This window comes from Marmota monax, unplaced genomic scaffold, assembly GCF_021218885.2.
Source record: "Marmota monax isolate L192 unplaced genomic scaffold, Marmota_monax_Labrador192_F-V1.1 WCK01_AAM20220418_F8-fsc00053, whole genome shotgun sequence".
NCBI lineage: Eukaryota > Metazoa > Chordata > Mammalia > Rodentia > Sciuridae > Marmota > Marmota monax.
The window spans coordinates 2,506,097-2,526,310 of record NW_026693153.1 but is presented as its reverse complement, the minus strand read 5'-3'; the positions used below and the strand labels follow the sequence as shown (position 1 = coordinate 2,526,310).

At 38.0% G+C, this 20,214-nt stretch overlaps 1 protein-coding gene across 4 annotated transcripts in view; it reads right to left on the bottom strand.

Moving 5' to 3' along the window:
* Positions 1 to 9,177: 9,177 nt before the first annotated feature.
* Cblb (Cbl proto-oncogene B) overlaps positions 9,178 to 20,214 on the bottom strand; it is a 205,089-nt gene continuing 194,052 nt past the window's right edge. For all 4 annotated transcript variants that reach the window (XM_046455296.2, XM_046455295.2, XM_046455298.2 and 1 more), the window contains one exon: positions 9,178 to 12,829. In XM_046455296.2, the coding sequence (XP_046311252.1) occupies positions 12,570 to 12,829 (260 nt within the window). In that variant the 3' untranslated portion in view covers positions 9,178 to 12,569. The remainder of the gene's footprint in view (positions 12,830 to 20,214) is intronic.

The following is a 20,214-nucleotide window of genomic DNA, read 5'->3' as shown; positions in this document are numbered from 1 at the left end:
CAGGGCTTGGGATAGTAGTATCCACACTCCTGCATTTGTAAGATGTTAGCAACCTTTCCTAGGTCCTGCATGTTGAGTAGTGGTGGGCCTTGTGGCTTTGGTATCTAACTGGGGTCCTAGAGCTGCAGGACATGCATGGGAATGTCCCTAGCTGGCACAGGGAAAGCTGTGATAGAGACCAGGCTTGGGAAATTGGTTGTTATAGTTCCGGAGCTGAAGAACATGGATCATTTCTTTCCCTGCCTCTAGGAACGTTCTTGAGTTTACTGCAGGAGCAGCTGCAGTCCCAAGGCTAAGTGCTAGGAAATAGATCTTTCCTACTCCCTGGTAGCCATGTGCTAGGAACTCCCAGAAGCAGCTACAACCTTTGCCAATTTTTGATGGATACGTACAGATGAAACCAGAATCTTTTAACAGAGGCTACAAGAGTCCCAAGGTTGTGGATTCGGGAAGAGACTTTTCCTAGTTCCTATGAGGCAAGTATAGGTGTTGGTAGGTGTTGAAGTCACTGGTAGCCAAACTTATGGAACTGCAGGGCTCAGAGCTTTCTCAATTCTAGATGTATAGGAGCTAATGAAGCTGGGAATATGCAAAAGTGGCTATAGTCATAGAGTTGTAGGCTGGGAAGGAAACTTTCTTTCTCAGGGGCAAGCACAGGTGGGATTTGGGCTTGTGGTTCTGACAGCCACTGTTACTGAGGCTGCAGGATTCTGAAGGGGCTGTCTTCTGCCCACTGAGGCACATACTAACCCAAGGCTTCTGGGAAGGTCAAGGGTCTGGCCCCCAAGCCATGATGGCACGTTACAGTGATAGTTATGGTAGTTTTAGTTCCAGGGCTTGGGGACGTACCTTCTTTGGAGCAGAGAAGTTGTTTTAGACCAGGGGGCTTTACAAACTGGATTTAAAGCCTGTATGTACTGTGTAACTCTCCTGCAGTTAGGACTGCAGGTTTGTTGCCATGGTGGGGGATTTTGACACTCTCTTACAGGGTTGAAGTTACAAATTGCTTTGCTCATTTCTCTAGGTTGCCTCTCTGACTCCCCAATGCTCTTTGGCTTTCATGATCTCTTTGCTAATTTCTAGAGTTCTCCTTCATTCACTGTCCTTGAAATATGTTTCTCCTTTGTAGCCCTGGCTTCTCTCTTGGGCAGAGTCACACACAGGGAACCTCTGTTCAGCCATCATGGCTCCCACATTAATAATACATTCTTTAAAAATATACAGAGCATCAGTGAAGCAGTTTAATGTCTTTAAAACTCAAATGTGGATTTTTACAAGCTTTTGAGGCATGTTATTAGTCCTTTCTAGGTAAAGTAATTTATGCATCTGTCATGTCAAACCTGAGGATGCTAGAGTTTAATTTAGCAAAAGACACAAAATTAACAAAAGCCCTCAGTACTGCTAAATCTATTCTGTAATTTGGCACTTTTTAATGTAGTGTTTTATCCAATGTCCTGACCATTCTCTTAAGGCAAATAAATAACTCTCTTTGATATCTGAATTGACTTTAATCAATAGTGGAGGGTTTGATTACTTTGAATTTTCCAGGTGGAATGGAATTGTGTGATCTTTAAGGGGAAATAAGTGCTCTTGATGCCATCTTCAACTCCAAACAAATTTAATTGAATGGGTTAATATCACAGAGGATTGGCAAGTCCTGGACTGAAGTGGTGGTGGTCCTTTGAGATGAGAGCAAGAACACTGGTCTCTTTAAGATGCTAAAGTGATGATGAGAGGTCTAAGTGTCCTTACACGTCATTAATGTGAAAAGCAAAGTGTATTCAAGCAGGTTTTGCTGTGTCCTTACCACGATAAGTTTACAGCCTCTTAGAGATTAATAGCGTGGCTGCCAGAAGTGCTCCTGTGCCTCCACCTCAAAGCTACACAAATGAAACAGATGTTTTTTGATTTAACCTGTGAGAATACTTATTTGTTCCCCATCTCTGTTTATTAGCTTTTCACTGAATCAAGCAATTAGACCACTTTTATTTTGCTGAGAAACGGTAAGCTGTAATGTAAGGATTTTATTTTTTTTTCTTTCCCACTTCTAATCAACACAGTAAATTAAAATTTGAAAGTAGGTATTTATACTCATTGAAAATGGCTAGCTGAAAAGACCGATAGTGCTAAGCCACTTTGGAATGCAAATTGTTGAAATCATCCACACTCTGAATTTGCTGATCACTTGGCACAATTTTCAGTGTGTAGAATCCCTCCATGATTCTGGTTTACTTTATGGACACAGCTGATCAGTTGTAATGGTTTGGACTTGGAATGTCCTCTAAAGGCCATATTATGGAGGTGGAGCCTATTTGGAGGAAATAAGTTCCTGGGGGTCTGACCTAAAGTATATCTTTTCCTGGTCCCTTTCTCAAGATCCCTCTCCTTCTCTCTGCTTCCTGACCAGATGAGTAGTTCTGTGCCACCACAAGCTCCCCACCATGATGATCTTTCATGCCAAAGGCCCAGAGTGATGGGGTCAATTGACCATGGACAGAAACCTCTGGATCTGAGCAAAGTATGTCTTTTCTCCTTTAAGTTGATTTTTCTCCTGGATTCTGTTGTAGCAACCAAAAGCTGAGTAACACAACAATCAACAAAGCATTCTTAGAAAAAAAAAAAAAACCACTGGATGATTTGTAAACATATATTTATCTTTCAAGTTCACATCTGCTTCAGTATGCATTAGTGGTAACAGGTGGTCCCTTGTTGTAAATTTTCCTTTTTGCCCACGAAAGGATACTTAGATCTTATGTGATTCTTTTTAGGTCAAATTTTCATATCTAATCCATGGGCTGAGACTAATTGATAGATTATAAATCTAGCTTTTGTCGATTATTAGATGATCCAGGGAAAGATACTGATGTTCTCTGCTTTATAAATTTTCTCTGTGTGAAAGAGCAAATAGCAAATGTAATGTACTTACTTCACAGGAGTTTTGAGATATATAACTTTGAAAACAAAATATAAAACTTCCCTGAGCCCAAAGTGTTGTATAAATGTTTAATTATGTTAGCACTGATTAAAATGCCCAGTAGAGATACATTAGTCTTGCTCTCAACCATTTATTCTCCCTTCTTTTGCAGGAAATTCCAGATAAATAGACATTGCACATTGCACTTGATTAAACATTTATATGAATAAATGCCTTGGTACTTCTGTTTTTGATCCACATTTGAATAGTCTAGGGCCTAGGAACCTGTGGTTAAGTTTAATTTTCTGCAAAAATCCTTGCATCTTACATTGGAATGGTTCTTTAGGGAAACTGATTTCTTTTGAGAGTAATTTCAGGACAGTCATTGATGTTTAAGGTAGGTCGCTGCCAGCTGTTTTATTTCATGCCCCACATATTTACTTCACAAACAAGCTAACCAACAAGGTGTGAATAGTTTGCCAAGGGAGAAGAAATGTGTGTAGTGAAGGTAGAGTGGGGATGAGCTGGCCTCTGCACTCCTGGCTGACAGAGACAGGGGCTCTGCTGGGGAGACAGTGATAGGAATTAGGCAGAATTTACAGCTTGAGGGCTGAAAGAAATGAGCTTGCTAGGGAAGCACATTCCTGGGGAAATAAAACAGATCTGCCTAGGTCACAGCATCTTCCCAGAGAAGACCCTCCAGTTACTTTCTGACTTTGAGAAGCTAAGGAAACCACTAAAATCCATTTGAAATGAAATGTTCAGTTTTTTAAAAATAACCAGTGTATTGAACATTTGGGAACCAGTAGGCTGCCAACACAGAATATTGATGTTTGTCCATTTATACAACTGCTGCTTTAATCTGCGGATTTTTGGTCTGCTCTTTCAGCTTAGCCTGTTTGCTGTCCCCAGTATCAGCCAGGATTCAACCTCACAGGTGAAGAACAGAAGACAAACAGGACCCACCTTTGGATCCTCCTCAGTCTGCTTCTTCAGGCTTAGGATGGGGCAAGAGGAGTTTAAGACAGGAGCACTAGTCTTTTGACTTCATAGGCACTGGTGTGGTGCACCTTTTTTAAAAGATAACTTTATCTATCTATCTATATCTATCTATCTATCTATATGTGGTGCTGAGGATCAAACCCAGGGCTTTGCACATGTGAGGCGAGTGCTCTGCCACTGAGTCTTAACCCCGGTCCCCAACTTTTTTTTTTTAATGATACTATTTGAATTTATTAGACTGTTACAGTCATACCAAATTTTATGAAGGTTTCTTTGTTCATAAACATACATGAAAACTATATTTCTATTCACTGACTATATTCTGAAGTATCATTTCCTTAAAAGATAGTTTTGATAATTTTTATTTTTATTTTTTATTTGTTCTAATTAGTTATACATGACAGCAGAAGCATTTTGGTTCATGGTACAGAAATGGAGCACAACTTTTCATTTCTCTGGTTGTACATGATGTAGCATCACACCATATGTGCAGTCATGCATGTACCTAGGGTAATGGTGTCCATCTCATTCCACTATCTTTCCTACCCCATGCCCCTCTGCTTTGTCCAATCAAAGTTACTTCATTCTTCCCATGCTCCTCCCATTAAGGATCAGCACCCACTGGTCAGAGAGAACATTTGGCCTTTGGTTTTTAGGATTGGCTTATTTGCTTAGCATGATATTCTCCAATTCTATCCATTAATGCAAATGCCATAATTTTATTCTCTTCTAATGCTGATTAATATTCCATTGTGTAGATACACCAGAGTTTCTTTATCCATTCATTTATTGACACCTAAGTTGTTTCCACAGTTTAGCTATTGTGAATTGAGATGCTATGAACATTGATGTGGCTGCGTCACTATAACATGCTGATTTTAAGTCCTTTGGGTATAGACAAAGGAGTGTGATAGCTGGGTCAAATGGTGGTTCCATTCCAAGTTTTATAAGGCATCTTCATAACTGCTTTCCAGAGTGGTCACCAATTTGCAATCCCACCAGCAATGTGAGTGTACCCTTTTCCCCACATCCTTGCCAACATTTATTGTTGCTTGTATTCTTGATAACTGCCATTATGACTGGAGTGAGATGGTATCTTAAAGAGTAGTTTTGATTTGCATTTCTCTAATTGCTAGAGAAGTTGAATATTTTTTTCATATATTTGTTGACTGTGTATCTTCTCCTGAAAAGTGTCTGTTCAGTTGCTTAGCCCATTATTGATTGGGTTATTTATTTTTTTGGTGTTAAATTCATTTGAGTTTTTTTTTTTTTATATATCCTAGAGATTAATGCTTTATCTGATGTGTGTGTAGTAAAGATGTTTTCCCACTCTGTTGGCTCTTTCTTCATGTGGTACATCTTGATTTCCTATTCCACCTCTGTCATGAGTGGACTGTGTCACTGAGCTCAGGCATGTCTTCTTTGGGAAGCCATTCACCGGGTCACTGTGGGACAGATCCCGTGTCCACTGGCTTGACTCCCTAGAGCCTGGTCCAGCAGTATGCACCCCAAAGGACATGGGTTACTATGCCTGGCAGGGGCTTCATTGGTTCATGTTGAGATGGCTCATAGTTTGGCCACCTCCAATGACCTGTGTGTCTTTGGGAATGTGATATGGCCTTGCTCTCCTAGAAGTGAGATGCCTCTCAGATGACTTACTATACCTCCTCTCTTCATATTTTTTTTTCTGTGCACAAATACTCACAGATTGACACTCAGATAGTCCACTACCTGTGTCTGTTCAGTGGAATTGGATGTTGTTACCTCTCTTGGAGCTGTCACCATGTGGACAAGGAGAGGTGGCTCAATCCACAACATTCCCATTCTTTACTCTCTCAGGCCCAGCCAGCGTCTCCTCCTCACCCGTGTGGCGACAGGGCTCTGGCACAGATACCTGGGTCCTGAGGATGTGTGTTGGGTGTTCTCAGAATGAGGCAGCACTAAGCTCTCACATGCTGTCTTCAGCTTTGGGGTTTTTGCCTCCTTTCAGGAATGAAGGCAAAGTCCTCTTTAGCATCCTGCTGCATTTGGTATGAGATCTAAAGGAACTCACCAGTTAGGTTACTTTTCTCTATACCCCAAGGAAAAAAGTTTTTATACCCAAACTGGATTTTAAACTCAAGAACAGCTCATTTGGAACCTGCTGTTTTGGGGTCCCACCAGCTCTACCTCTCTGATCTGCACTTCCATTGTGTGTGTGGGGAGACCTGAACAGGAGCTAAGCACGCCCCTTTATCCTTGAGTAACGTGGCTGTGGAATTGGCATTGCATGCAGTGTGAAGCAAGTGGGCCTTACTTTCCCTGGGCAAGGATGTGCAGCTCTGGGCTTGGGCGTCACTCAGTGGGACTGGGCTGCACCCCGCTGTTTGTTTTAGCACAATCCCTTGCCTCATTTGGGTGAAATACTCTATTGAATGTCTTCCCCTAATAAATGCAGGGGTTCAGGGTACACTCTCTCTCTTGCCTCCCTTGTTCCCTTTGCCCTCCAGCGTGGGAGCTGCTTCTGAGGTCTCAGAGCCATCTCTGACTCCCCAAAAAGCTATTTTGTGTCTGTGTGGTCTTTTCGTAGATAGATTCAGGGTCACTCTGCATGAATTGGGCTATCACCCTTGTGGGACCTGGGTAATATTCTATTGCATTGGGCTTTGAATAGCAAGCACAGGATGAGTATGTGGTGGTGATAAAGGCTCAGGACACACAGCTTATTACCTTTTTAGATTTCAGATATCCCCAGTTTAACCAGAATAATTACTTCCCACTGATGTCTTAAGGCTGCCAGGATGGCCTCTTGCTGTGTGAACTAAGAAGACAAATTAGACCTGCTTCATTTTGCTGTCTATTCTGGGGCTTCTGAGAGATGGATAGTAACTTAAATTTCCTGAATAGGGCAAACAGTAATGACAGCTGTCATTTATTGTGCATTTCTTAAGTACCATTCACTGCTTTTAGTTTTTTAAATCTGTAACTCATTCATCAAGTCCTTTTATCAAATCTTTACTGTAGACGTGGTTGCTATTCCAATTTTACAAATGAAGCACCCAAAGCACAGAAGGGTTAGAACAGTTTCCTAAGGTCACAGAGCTTGGAAGTGGCAGAGATAGAGATTGATCATAGGCAGTCTGGCTCCAGAACCTACACTTTTAAATACTATTTTCCTGTCATGGGAATTTGTGAGTAGTAACCTTTTGATTAGATATGTTTTATCATAACCTCCTTATGAAGAAACATTCTTTTATAGTCTCAAGTGACTAAAAACAGGTTGAACTCTATCAAAATAAGTTTTTAAATCTCCTAATTTTTATGTTGTAAATCTAATATTTTTCAGTTATTAAATAATTTTTGGTCCCCACCTAAAGAATAAAAACAAAGGCATCTAGGGTGATCACATTTAGCAAGTGCTTTTATACATCTTCTAGTCTATGTGTGAAGCAAGAGATCAAAGCAAAGATATTTTCCACAGAGGTAGCAAGCAGCTGAGCTGGGACTAGAACTCAGGACTGTTTCCACTATTGGCTGCTCAAGTGTGCAACTGTCCATATTTTTGAAGTATTTCATTGTGTACCCTGCAGGGCTCTGTATGAGAGTGGGACATAGACATAACATCGGCATCCTTCCTCTCCTGAAGTTCAGTCTTGCTGAGGCCAAAGGTGGAGTAATTGCAAACCACATGGTTAGTGTCATAAGATTGGTGCTGTGTAAGACATAAAAGGTGGCAAAATCCACTCGGCTTGTAAGGTAAGACAGAAAATGCTTCACCAATACAATACTTGAACTGGATTTTGAAGAATGAGTTAGCCAGTCTGGATGAAGGGACAGAGCTAATTTAGGACTATTACATGCAGACATGGGATACACTTTGGCAACTGTAAGCTCAGCAGAAGTAAAGAGGAACTGTGGAAGGTGAGGTGGCAGATGTGGAATCCCTACCAGAGAGCCACCAGGGATTTCACCTACAGGTGTGACCTTGGATTTGAACTTCAGAAGCTTCATTCTGTCATTCCCTAGAGCCACAGAAAGCAATCAGAGGGCATTTAAAATAGAAGGGAGTTATCATTTACAGCCCAAAGAGGATAGGGGCAGTAGGGATGAAAACCCAGCAAAAATAGGTAAGAATAATTTTCCAGGTTTCCTTTGAAAATGAACAAAAGCACATAGAAGCATGAACGTTAGATTTTAGCCTTGCCATCAGATTGTCATTTGATGCAACAGTTCCTGTTAGGCACATCCCAATTCTTCTGTGTTGAGAAGTCATTGTTATTTCCATGGTTGCTTGTCTCTGGCCTCCAACCAGGGACTCCTGCTCCTGTCTCTGGGGTCCTGAGTGGCCTGCCCAGTCTCACCTCCAAGCCCACAGCCCTTCTCTCCCTTGGCTCCTCTCCCATCCTCAGGCTCACTACCTCTGCCCTCTGCCCAAATAACAATGTTTTATCATGTGTGCTGTTCCTCATTGAGAAGCTTTACCTCGTCACCTTTTTTTTTTTTAAACAACAAACTTTGCTCATTATTTAGGCTGATAAAATACTGAACAGCCAGTGACTTTATAGTCTCCATAGAGAATTTGTCATCCAGCTTTTCCTCTCGGGGTCCTAAAAGAAGCATGATTGTTGACAGTATTGAAGGCTTCAATAGCAAGCTCCTTCTTCACAGTAAGGGGCCAATAATTCATTCTTAAGCACTTAGCATAAACACGCAATTCCAGTACAATATGGTGACTTTCACACAGCATTCATTTTACTCAAATTATTCCTTGTGTATCTTCCATTTCAGTGTCTGTGTTTCAAGGGAATAATTACTATTGCTATGTCTGACTTTGCATGTCCTAATTAATTGAAAAATATTCTATGGTTCTTGATATAAAATAAATTAGCATTTAAAAAATCTGTCCCCCCTCCAATATTTTTCCAATGATTAGAAATGTCAGGATTTTTAAGAGAGGATATAACTGTTGATTGGGAATTATCAATTATCTAGTATTTCATCTCAAAGAACTTTGGCCTTTCCCCAAATATGGCTTTTATTACTGGGAACTTTGATATAACCTTCATTTGAGGTCTTGGTATGAGGGTAGTTTATCTATTAGATTTCCTTAAAGTTACATGGTCTTGGTATTTAATAACTAAACCATCTAGGATAGACACCTCACACCCCTTTGTCTAGCTAGCAATTAATGTCTTTTTCTGAATATGAAGCCTAATCACAATGTATAAATGCTCTGAAAGAAATACTTGCATTCATTTGAAAAATAAAATACCAACTCAACATTTTGTTAACGTTCATTTTATAAAATACCTTAAAAGAACAGATAAAGTCCTCGATGGTACAAAATAACCAGAATTGAAAAAGAATGAATAAAATATAAATTAATCAAACACATAACTATTTTGCCACATTGGACATGTTTTTTTAAAAGGCATTAAAAAACAACAAAATGGTCATGGGAAAGAAAACACTTCACTCTCTTGCCCTCTTCTTCTGGAAACTCTCATTAGAAACACTAAAATACCAGGTTATCAGGCAGTACCTGTATTATTTAAAACTAACGGTAATTTGCTTCCAAATGGATGAGTTTGAAACTTTTTTTTTTTTGAAACCAGATTAGATAATTCAGTGCAAATTAAAGCTTCAAGTTGAAAATGTAAGAGGAAAAAATATGTCCAGGAAATGCTTCTGGAACTGAAAAATTTAAAAGTTCACATTATGAAGACACCTTTGCAAGTTGTTTTTGGTGTGTGAAATACCAAGTTAACAAATGAGCCCTTTGAGGTTACAATTGGGGCTCCATCATTAAGACTATTTGCAATGTGGGCAGAGAAACAGACGGGGCAGAGCTAAAGGTCTTGTCGCTGCATTCATGGAAGGAATTCTAAGTTGAGCATAAAATGCTTTGATTCAATTCTAGAAAATTTGGCTGTGAATATCAGATATCTAGGGGAACATAAACTCAAAACAGATTATGGAGATAAATGTACTGAAATATTATGATAAATTGTTCTACCCCAGAACATATTCGGTTGTGGGGGTTAATATTGGTCATGATTGTGTTGTAATCTCAAGAATAATAAATACTGGCTTAAAGAATAATTTTACCAAATCTTAAGAATTGGGAGAAAGGTCTAACTTACTGGATTACAGTGAAAGAAATTTGGGAACATTTCCTATTAACAGGATGTCACTATATATAATAAAAAATCTGGTTTAATTATCTCCTCAAAAAATTCTTTATAAGCATGACATCATAGGCAACATGTAGCTATGAGTTTTCACCATAGTGTGACAGTTTCCCTTATTCCATTTGATATAAATTTTTGATTTATTTTACTTAATGATAAAACTAATGGCTGCTACTGAGCACAAGATGCAAAGAGATTTTTGTGAAGGCTAGAAAACTGTAAAAGTCCCCTTCCAAAAAAATTTTCAGGTCCAAATTTACTATATCATTATGTCTTGTCTTTTAAATTTCTCACTGAAAATTTTCATTATTACTTGAAAACTGAATGAGAATGTACTGTTTCCTAATGTTCTTATTTTACTTCATTCTCTAAAACATTATCACAAAAAAAGTGGCAGCTTTTGGCTTTTCGACTTCACCTATTATTGGTAAGTCATAAAAAGCCCAAAATATACAGTGCTATTCCAATGTGACATCAGAAACTGAAAAAAACAAGTTAAAACTCATAACATGGAGTTCACAAAGCAAAAGAGAATTGTCAATGCTATTCTAAAAGTGTGAAAAAATGGTACTTATTTACTCAAAGGAACAGCATCTAAGGCAAATTTAAAAATCCCCCTTTAGGGATATAACCAGCTTAGTCATCTGAAGAAATTCATACAAGAGTACAAACTATGCATGGCCTATGAGTCCTCAAGAAAGCCAGACTGTAAAGAAAGGGTGTGTGTCACTTTGCAAAGGAATTTGTGAGTTCCCCCGCCCTGGGTCAACTTGCCTGTCTGCACAAGTCTTGTACAACATTAGTTTCATCAGACCTAGCTGATGTCCTATCATGTCCTGAGGAGAGTCTCACTCTCTGATGCATTTCTTGTTTTTTACAACACAAAAGTGATGGGTGAAGTTAAGAATGGAGTGGTAGAAACATGCTGAAACCCACAATTTGTCCATAGTTAGAAAACTTTCTGTGGGTTCAGGCATTTTATATAGGGAGAGTTTTGTCTGTCTCATTTATTCACTAACTTCTCATTAGGAATGGAAAAAAAAAAAAAAAAAAACTATTGGAAAATCCTGAGGCTATAATGGAAACCTTCCAGGTTTTGTCCATCAGAGACTTCTGCTATCAAAAATGCATATAAAAAATAACAAACCAATTATATTGGAATCAGCCTGTGAGAGTTTGTGCTTAAAAACACAGTGCCTAATAATGCCAAGCAAATTGTAGATGCTCAATAAATATTTATAGATTTATTAAAAGCAATAACATGGTTTCTGAAGAAACCTATTTTGCAAAAAAGGCAAAATTATATTAACTTCTTTTACCTGACTGATTGAAGCAATGTGGAACAATGATCGCATCTACAAATCAAATATGAACCCGAATTTGGAAAGAGAAATTTACTAAGAACTTTGCAAAAACATTGCCACAGTAGCATTGGAACTTAACAGTGCATCAAAGATTTAATAATCCCATTGCAATGTGAAGTGGATCCCATGGCTGTTCGAAACCAGGGTCTGATCGCACAAATAGGAAATGAAATCTGTTCCACTTTGGAAAAGATATGTCCATGATTTTATTTTTAGTTGAATATATTTTGGGGAGATGGCCTCCTGAAAGTAATGCAGGGCTAAGTATCAGGGGACCTCATTATATTACTTCAGTATGGCATTGTCTTGTGCAAGTGTATGTCTCTCACATCTGCAGTAGTTGCTTTCTCATATTTTTTGATTTTTACAGCATTGTGGCACCCTGGGATGACAGAGACAGAACATGTGGAAAATTAAAGGTTACAAAACCTACCAAGGGAATCTCCTCTATATTACGTAAAAAACCCTTAGAAAAGGCAGTTAATTGACAAATATATGCTTTATACATTCAGGTTTTTTCCCATCTGTCAACAGTGATGGTTTCCAAAGAAAAGACTCAGTAGTGAAGACCATACATATTTTGTTTTTCTTTTTTGCATTAGTTTGATATGTTGAAAATAAGAACCTTTAAAGCATCTTGTAAATGAGAGAAATGGAACTGGACCTAGGGGTTGGGCTTGGGGCATGGATGGCAGAGACCAAAATGAAGAGGTGCTTTAGCTGCTGACATGGACAGCAAGAGTTGATGGGAAATGTTACAGCAGACCTGACCACTCTACAAAGGGTCCGTCAAGAACACAGTACAGGTATCAAAAACAAAAACAAACTTCAACTTTGTCAACTTGTAAACAAGGAAAAGCATTTCACAGATTCAAAGTTCATGGGAAGTAAACGTCTTTAAATTATTTTTGTCAGTTCAACCCTGATTTAAAAGTATGGCTAGCAAAAACAAGGAAGCCGCAGAATCAACATCCTGAGCAAGTAACAGACTTCTGTGAAGCTGCAACTCTGGCCTCCCTCCCGAGATGCTCTCCCTCTTGAATTCCATCTCAATCCTCTTTCCGTACTCCTGGAATATTTGTCAACTTCTTTCCGCTGTGGTATCTACAGTTCTGGCTGCTATAGATTTAGACGTGGGGAGACTGGAGGAGGAAAGGCAAATTCTCGGAGGATGCTACGGGCCACTTCAACATTATTCTGGGCTATCTCTAAGGCTCTCTTCACCTCTTCAAAGGCATAACCCTCTCCCATGAGTTTTGCAATTTTTGCATCGACATTTTCCAATGCTGCCTCAGGCCCATGGGGTTTTCTGTGGTGAATTTCTGGTGCAGTCCTGCGGGGTCGTGGTTTGGGGGGTCTGGCTGGTGCTTGTGAACCATCTGTGTAGATTTTAAAGAGAGAGACCATTGAAACAGATAAAAATGAAGACATTAAAACATAATGGTGTTATTTTAAGTAAAATAATATAATTTTCCACTATCTTTACAAACTTTTACCCTTTTTCCATTTCATTGTGAGATAGGTAATATCATTCCCATTTTGAACATTAGAGAAGTTGTGGTAGAATATGTATTTGTGGTTCGAGAAATTTATGCATTCAATTTTAGATTTCACATTTTTCAAATCATATGAAATGAGAGATACAGAAGGAAACTACTGTCTAAAAGAGGAAGGTTTTACTTTATTTAGCTGTATAATTTATCTTTCTGACTGGCACAGGCTGTGGCTGATGGTCCCCAGAGGAAGAGTCTTGGGAGGTTTCTACCAGAAGAAACTCTCTAAGCTCATACATACACATGAGGAACACCCCCCAAACGTCCTCTATCCCACCTGTGTCACAGCAGAGAAACTCAAGACACTTTTTGTATGGTCTCTTCCTGCCTACTTTTTCAGGTCTATAATGCTATGCTTTACTGAGGCTAGAGAAAAAAAATTAAAAGAACAGAGCAGAGGCTTTGACTTGATTAATCAACAGGTTGAACAGAATTAAACATGACACTGTGCTCAACAATTTATCCAGATTCCCATGTAGCAGGATGTGTATGAGAAAAAGAAAGGCTAGATTAAACATCAGGAGTGAAGAAATGGATTCTAGATCAGTTTCCCGATGATAGTAGTTTCTCAAAGTGAAATCAATGAGATTGGTGCCCATGAATGAACAGTGTCCTTAAGAGAAAATTAATTCCAGGCCCCTCCCCATGCAGATCCCAGGGCACGGCCTAGCTAACTGGACAGGGTATGTTCATCCCTATAGCTATATTCTGTACAGTATTTAAAAAGCCTATGTTACCAAAACTCAAAAGGATTAAATAAGAAGTCAAATTTATGCCATCAAACAGCTATACATTTCTAGACAAGTTTCTAGACAAGACTTTATTTAACAGCTGGAAAATGCCAAGCAACAAATCCAAGGACAAGAAGCAAAAGTGAAGTGGCTCCAAGCCAAATGCCTCAGGCACAAAATGTCCCCTCTGGCTCCAGCTCTCTGCCTTGCTACCTATTCCAGTGGCTTCAGAAGGTACTGTACACTGACTGATATTTCTAAGTCATAAAAATTGATTATTTAAAAAGAAAATATGAAATAATGTGTCTAAAGACATGGATGATATTTTTTTTCCATGAAAAGGTAACTAAAAAAACAAAAATTATCCCATTCACAATTCTGGCAATATAAGCATTACCTACATAAAAATAAAAGCACCAGGATTAACATATTTGTTTCTACATGAAATTAGATAATAGCCTTATTTTTAATTTTTTGCTTCGAGGATAGTATCTAGTTTTAAAAAATATCAGAACTATAGGAAATGTATTTTAAAGTCTGCTCATATACAAGAACATGCAATTCCTTGATCTCGCTAAAATCTATATGGTTTTGCCTCTGTAATTAAACATCTGAAATCATTATGGTCTGCTAAATTGCATTTTTAGTATGTTTTGTGATTCCATTCATTTTTCTGTTAAATATTTTCATTACCAGGCAGAGATGAACAATAAATTATACTTTGGTTTTAATCATGTTAAAAAATGCTTATAAATTCTAGTAAGTTTTCCTTTAATCAACCATCATGAAATTCATATGTTGAAATCATTTGTTCTGAGGTACTTTTGAGGAAAGAAAAGCATCTAGACTTAAACACAAGTCATAAATACCTTGTATCCTGCTGGTAATTTTCTAAGAGATCTCTAATACTACTATTTTGATTTTGTACAAATTACTGAGAGGCACACACATGTCATGCATGTTTAAAAGGAACAGTTATACATTCAACTGAAGTGGGAAAGATACTGTGGCAGCTAGAGACACATCTAATAGCATAATTGGCAACTGTTAAGAATTATGACTTTGTTTGATAAACATGTGTATCTCTGATCTTGATCTTGGCAGATAACACTGAAAAAGAACTTATCAGCCAGACCAAGAAAAGCAAGAACCTGAGAGGAGAAGGTGGCTGACTAGAGGAGCCCATCACTGGTATCCTCCACAAAGAACCAAAGTGATTCATGTAGCGCTGCATTCTGAGGCAAGTGACTGTGGAAGAATGCTGGAATATTGTAATTCAGAGAGCTGGGACAAAACACAAAATATGCTGGCATCTGCAGCCTCAGCTCCACGCCCATGGGAGGAGGAGTCTCCCACTTGTAGAGATAAGGGTAAAAGCAAGAGTGCTAGCAATCCTGGCTACTGGAAAGGTTCACATTCCTCACAAGCCTGTAACTCACTTAGATAAGTAACCTAAAACCTGCAAGGTAGCTAGCTTTGCCTTTAAAAAAGTTCTCACATCATTTCTTCGTGACCCACTGGGTGCTATAACCAAGAGACATCTGAGAAGGGAGCTATTTTCTGGGTTTGAACTGCTTAAGGGATCAGAAACCTTGTGCAGTCCCATTTCCAGATTTTCCAAAGACATTTCACTGCAGTGGCTTGGAGAACAGCTGCCTTGCAACCCAATTTGACTCTTGAGTGACTCTGACCTATGCCTGCTTGGTGCACTGCAGGGGATTGGTGTTGAGACAGAGGGAATGGAGTGCACCATGCTTGGGAGTAGGGTGCTTGCCCTCTTAGATCAAGAATGAGGCCAGACATGTGTGAACTTAAGACAGTGCCAGGACTAAAGGCAGGTACAATGTGTCCTTCCTCCTGTGCTGAGCGTTCTGCTGCCTGTTGATGATGGGGCAGGAAGCTAACACTGGGATTCCCTCTGCTGCTGCCCCCACAAAGGCATGCTGGGGGGGCCTGAACAACTCTACTGCTTCAGCTTTTGCCCCACCCAGGGGTGCCAAGTGCAATTTTGCTCCGCTCTGGTTGAGGTTATACTCTTAGACTGGGGTACTACCACAGCAACAGCAGTGAAGAATACCACAGTTCTGCTGCCACCCTACCTATGCAGCCACCTTCTGTCTGTGTACCTTATCTGACCATGTATGGCTGTCAGGACTGCTTGTGAGCACCAGAGAGGGGATGTTGCAGTTGCCACCACCACCTCTCCCTGTGCAGCATCTAGGTCCCCACTAGTGACTGGTAGAAGACAGTGCTAGAGGCTACTCTTATTATAGGGACAGCCATCCAGTGATCAGCCCACACCCATTATTTTCTACACCATACATGCCTGAGCTGCTAGGATGTCCCCACTTTTTTGTGGTCACTCATTGTAGTGACAATGAGTCTCTCCAATTCCAATATGGCACACCCTGCCCAAACTCACTAATCACTGCCAATGAAACCACAGGGAGATTAGATTAGGGTGTCAAACTAGAAACAAAGCCAATACTGCATATCAAACCAATCCCAAGACACACCTTCATGAGAAAGCCACTTAATAAGAAGACTCTGTAGAAGTGATAGAGGTGATAGATGTACATCTGATATACCAGATGTACAACTATCAATGCAGGAACACAAGAAATTTGAAAACACAGGTAATATGTCTCCAAAAGAACATAATAACTCTTTAGTAACAGGTTCCGAATCTGTTATGAATGTCATGCATTTCATTCATGACAAAAAAATTTTAAAAAATGATTGTAAAAATGCCGAAAGAGATCCAAGAGAATATAGATAAATAATTAAGTTAAGGAAGGAAGGTGGTGCAGAGATATGAATGAGGAACTGAGGAAAGAAGTAGAGATTCTGTAAAAGAACCAAATAGAAATCTTGGAAATCTAGATTTTACTAGAAATCTTACTAGAGAATTTCAACAATAGACTAGATCAAGCAAAAGAAAGAATATCAAAACTTAAAGACTTTTTTTTTTTTTTGAAGTATACAGTTAAGATGATGTGGGTCATATATTCATTCAAAATCACTTTGGGACATTATTAAATGAACAAACATTAGCATTTTTCTGGAATACTCAAAGGTAATAAGAAAAATGTTAAGAGCCTAGAAAACTTATTCAGTGAAATAATCGTAGAAAACTTCCCTAATGTTGGGAAAGATATTAATGTTCACATCCAGATGAACCCAAACAGACATGACCAGAAGAGATCTTTACCAGAGCATATTATAGTCCATCAAGTACAAGACAAAGAAATTAACATCTCCAAGAGCAAAATGTCAAATCACATTTAAAGGCATTCCATTAGACTAATAGCAAATTTCTTAGCAGAAACCTTGCAGGCCAGGAGAGAATGGAGTGACATACTTCATGTTCTGAAAGAAAGTAATTAATAACCACAATTACTATACCCAGTAAGGTACCTTCAAAAATAGAGAAATAAAGATGTACCAAGATAAGCAAAAACTGAGGGAAATCATGACCAGCAGACCAGCCTTACCAAAGACACTGAAGGGAGTTCTATACCCAGAAGTGGAAGAAAGATAACTACCATGATGAGAATATGTGACAGTATACATCCCTGTTGAAGATAGATCAGAGAAGAGAATCAAACATTATCAATACAATAAGTCATCAAACACAAAGAATATTCAAAATAACCAGAACATCAACAAAATGATTAGAATAAGTCCCTACTTATCAATAACCTTGAATATAAACATGTCAAAATTTCCAATTAAAAGATACAGATTGTCCAAATAGATAAATTAGTCAACAGGATGTTGCCTAGAAGAAAATCACTTCACAATAAAGACATAGATACACAGACTGAAAATGAAAGGATGGAAAGAGTCTTCTAAGCAAATGGAAATCTAAACTGAGCAAGAATGGCTATATTTACATATGACAAAATGACTTTTAAGACAAAAACTGCAAAAAGTTAAAAAAAGGTCACTATATAATGATCAAAGGATCAATTCAGCAAGAAAATCTAATAACTGTAAATCTATATGCACCCGATATTGAAGTAACCAACTTTATAAAACAAATACTATTTAGATTTAAAGGGAAAGAAATGTTCCAAAACAATGGTGGGGGATTTAAACACCCCACATTCATCAACATGCATATCACCAGAAAAATATCAACAAATAAGGAGTTATATTATACTACAGATTAAGTGGATTTACACATTTACAGATTTATTGCATTCTATCCAATAGCTGAGAAACACATTCTTTTTAACAGCACATGGAACTTTAGATCTCAAAACAAGTTGAATAAATTAAAAAAAAATGAAATCATATCCTGTATCTTTCCTGATCACAATGGAATAAAACCAGTAGTCAACAACAAAAGAAATTTTAGATAGTATAACAAATGAGTGGAGACTGAACAAAAGACTTCTGAATGAATGCTGGGGTCATCAATGAAGTCACAGGGAAATTTAAACATTTCTCAAATGAAAATGGAAACATATACTAAAACTTGTTTGATGCAGTAAAAGTGGTATTATTAGCGAAGTGTATAGTAATGAGCACTTGCATCAAAAAATTTCAAATAAACAACTTAACATAATACACAACTTAATGTATCTCTGAAGGTTTTCAAAAAGCAAAACAAACCCAAACTCAAATTTAGAAGGAAACAATAAATATCAAAACCAATGTAAACAAAATAGAGACTAAACAAGAAATAATAAAGACAAATAAAACAATTGGTTCTTGAAAACGTAAACAAAATCAAACTTTTAGCTGGAATAATCAAGAAAGATGAGAGAGGATCCAAATAAATCAAATTAGAGACAAAAACAAGACATTACATCAACCAAAACTACAGAAATGCAAAGACTCATCAGGGATTATTATGAAAAACTAAGCTTACAAACTGGAAAAACCTAGAAGAAATGGACAAATGTCTGGATATAGATGACCCACAAAAACTGACATGAAGACATAAAAATATGAATAGGTAATAACAAATAATGAGACTGAATAGGTAATAAAAAGTTCAACAAAGAAAAGCCCAGAGCCAAACTTTAAATGAGAAGTACTGACATCAATTTTCCCCAAACTATTGCAAAGAACTGAAATGGAGGGAACCCTTCCTTCCAAACTCATTCTTTATAGCCATAAATCTATTACCTTAACCAGACAAGGACACAACAAAGAACACAGACCAATATCTCAGAAGAACAAAGATGTAAAAATTGTTAACAAAGGCCTATCAAATTGAATTCAATAGCACATCAGAATGTCATTCACCAAGAGCAAGCTGTTTTCATCCTAGGGATGCAAGAATGGTTCAACACATGCAAATCAACAAACAATATATCACATCAACAGAATAAAGGATTAAAATCATGATTATTACAACAGATGCAGAAAAAGCATCTGATAAAACTTGGCATCCTATCATGAGAAAAGCCCTGAACAAATTAGGGATGGAAAAACTGTTTATCAACAAAATAAAGGCTCTCTATGACAAACCTACAGCCAACCTCATCCAGAAAGGAGAAAAGCTGAAAACACTAATTTCCTCTAACATTAGGAGCAAGACATGTGTATCCATTCTCACCACTCTTATTCAGTATAATACTAAAGGTTTTAGGCAGAGTAATTAGGGAAGACAAAGAAATAAAAGACATAAAAGAGAAACGGAAGAAGTCAAATTAATGGTGTCCTATACAAAAAAGGATAAAGACACAGAAAAACTTAAGAAGACTATTAGAACTTATAAACAAATTCAGTAAAGTAATAGGATACAAATGTCAACATACAAAACCTTTTTGTTTTTCTATATATCAACAATCAATTTGATGAAATCATGAAAGAACCCCATTCAAAATAGCTTTAAAAAAATACCTAGGGTATTTTAAAAAAATACCTAGGGGGTAAACTTAACCAAGGAAATAGAAGACCTCTACAATGAAAATTACAAAAAAAAAATTAGCACACACACACACAGGAAAAACCTCACATGTTCATAGACTTGAAGAATTAATATTGTTAAAATGTCCATACTATCCAAACCAATCTATAGCTTCAAAGCAATCCATACCAAAACATTAATGACATTCTTCATAGAACTAGAAAAAACAATCCTAAAATTTATATGGAAATACAAAAAACCCTGAACAGCCAAAGCAATCTTGAACAAAAAAAGACAAAGCTGGAGGCATCACTCTTGACTTCAAGTCATACTGAGATCCACAGGAAGCAAAACAGCAAGATTTTGGCCTAAAAACAAACACACAGACCCATGGAACAGAAAAGCAATCAAAGAAATAAACCTATGCCTCTAGAGCCAATGAACTGACACAAGCACAAAAACATGTTAGAGAAAGGAGAGCCTCAACAAACGGAGAGGACTGAAACTTGACCCCTGTTTCTTATCATATACAAAAACCAACTCAAAAACTCTGAAACTACTGGGAAGAAAAAATATAGGGGAACAACTTCAAGACAGGGAATAATTTTCTGAAT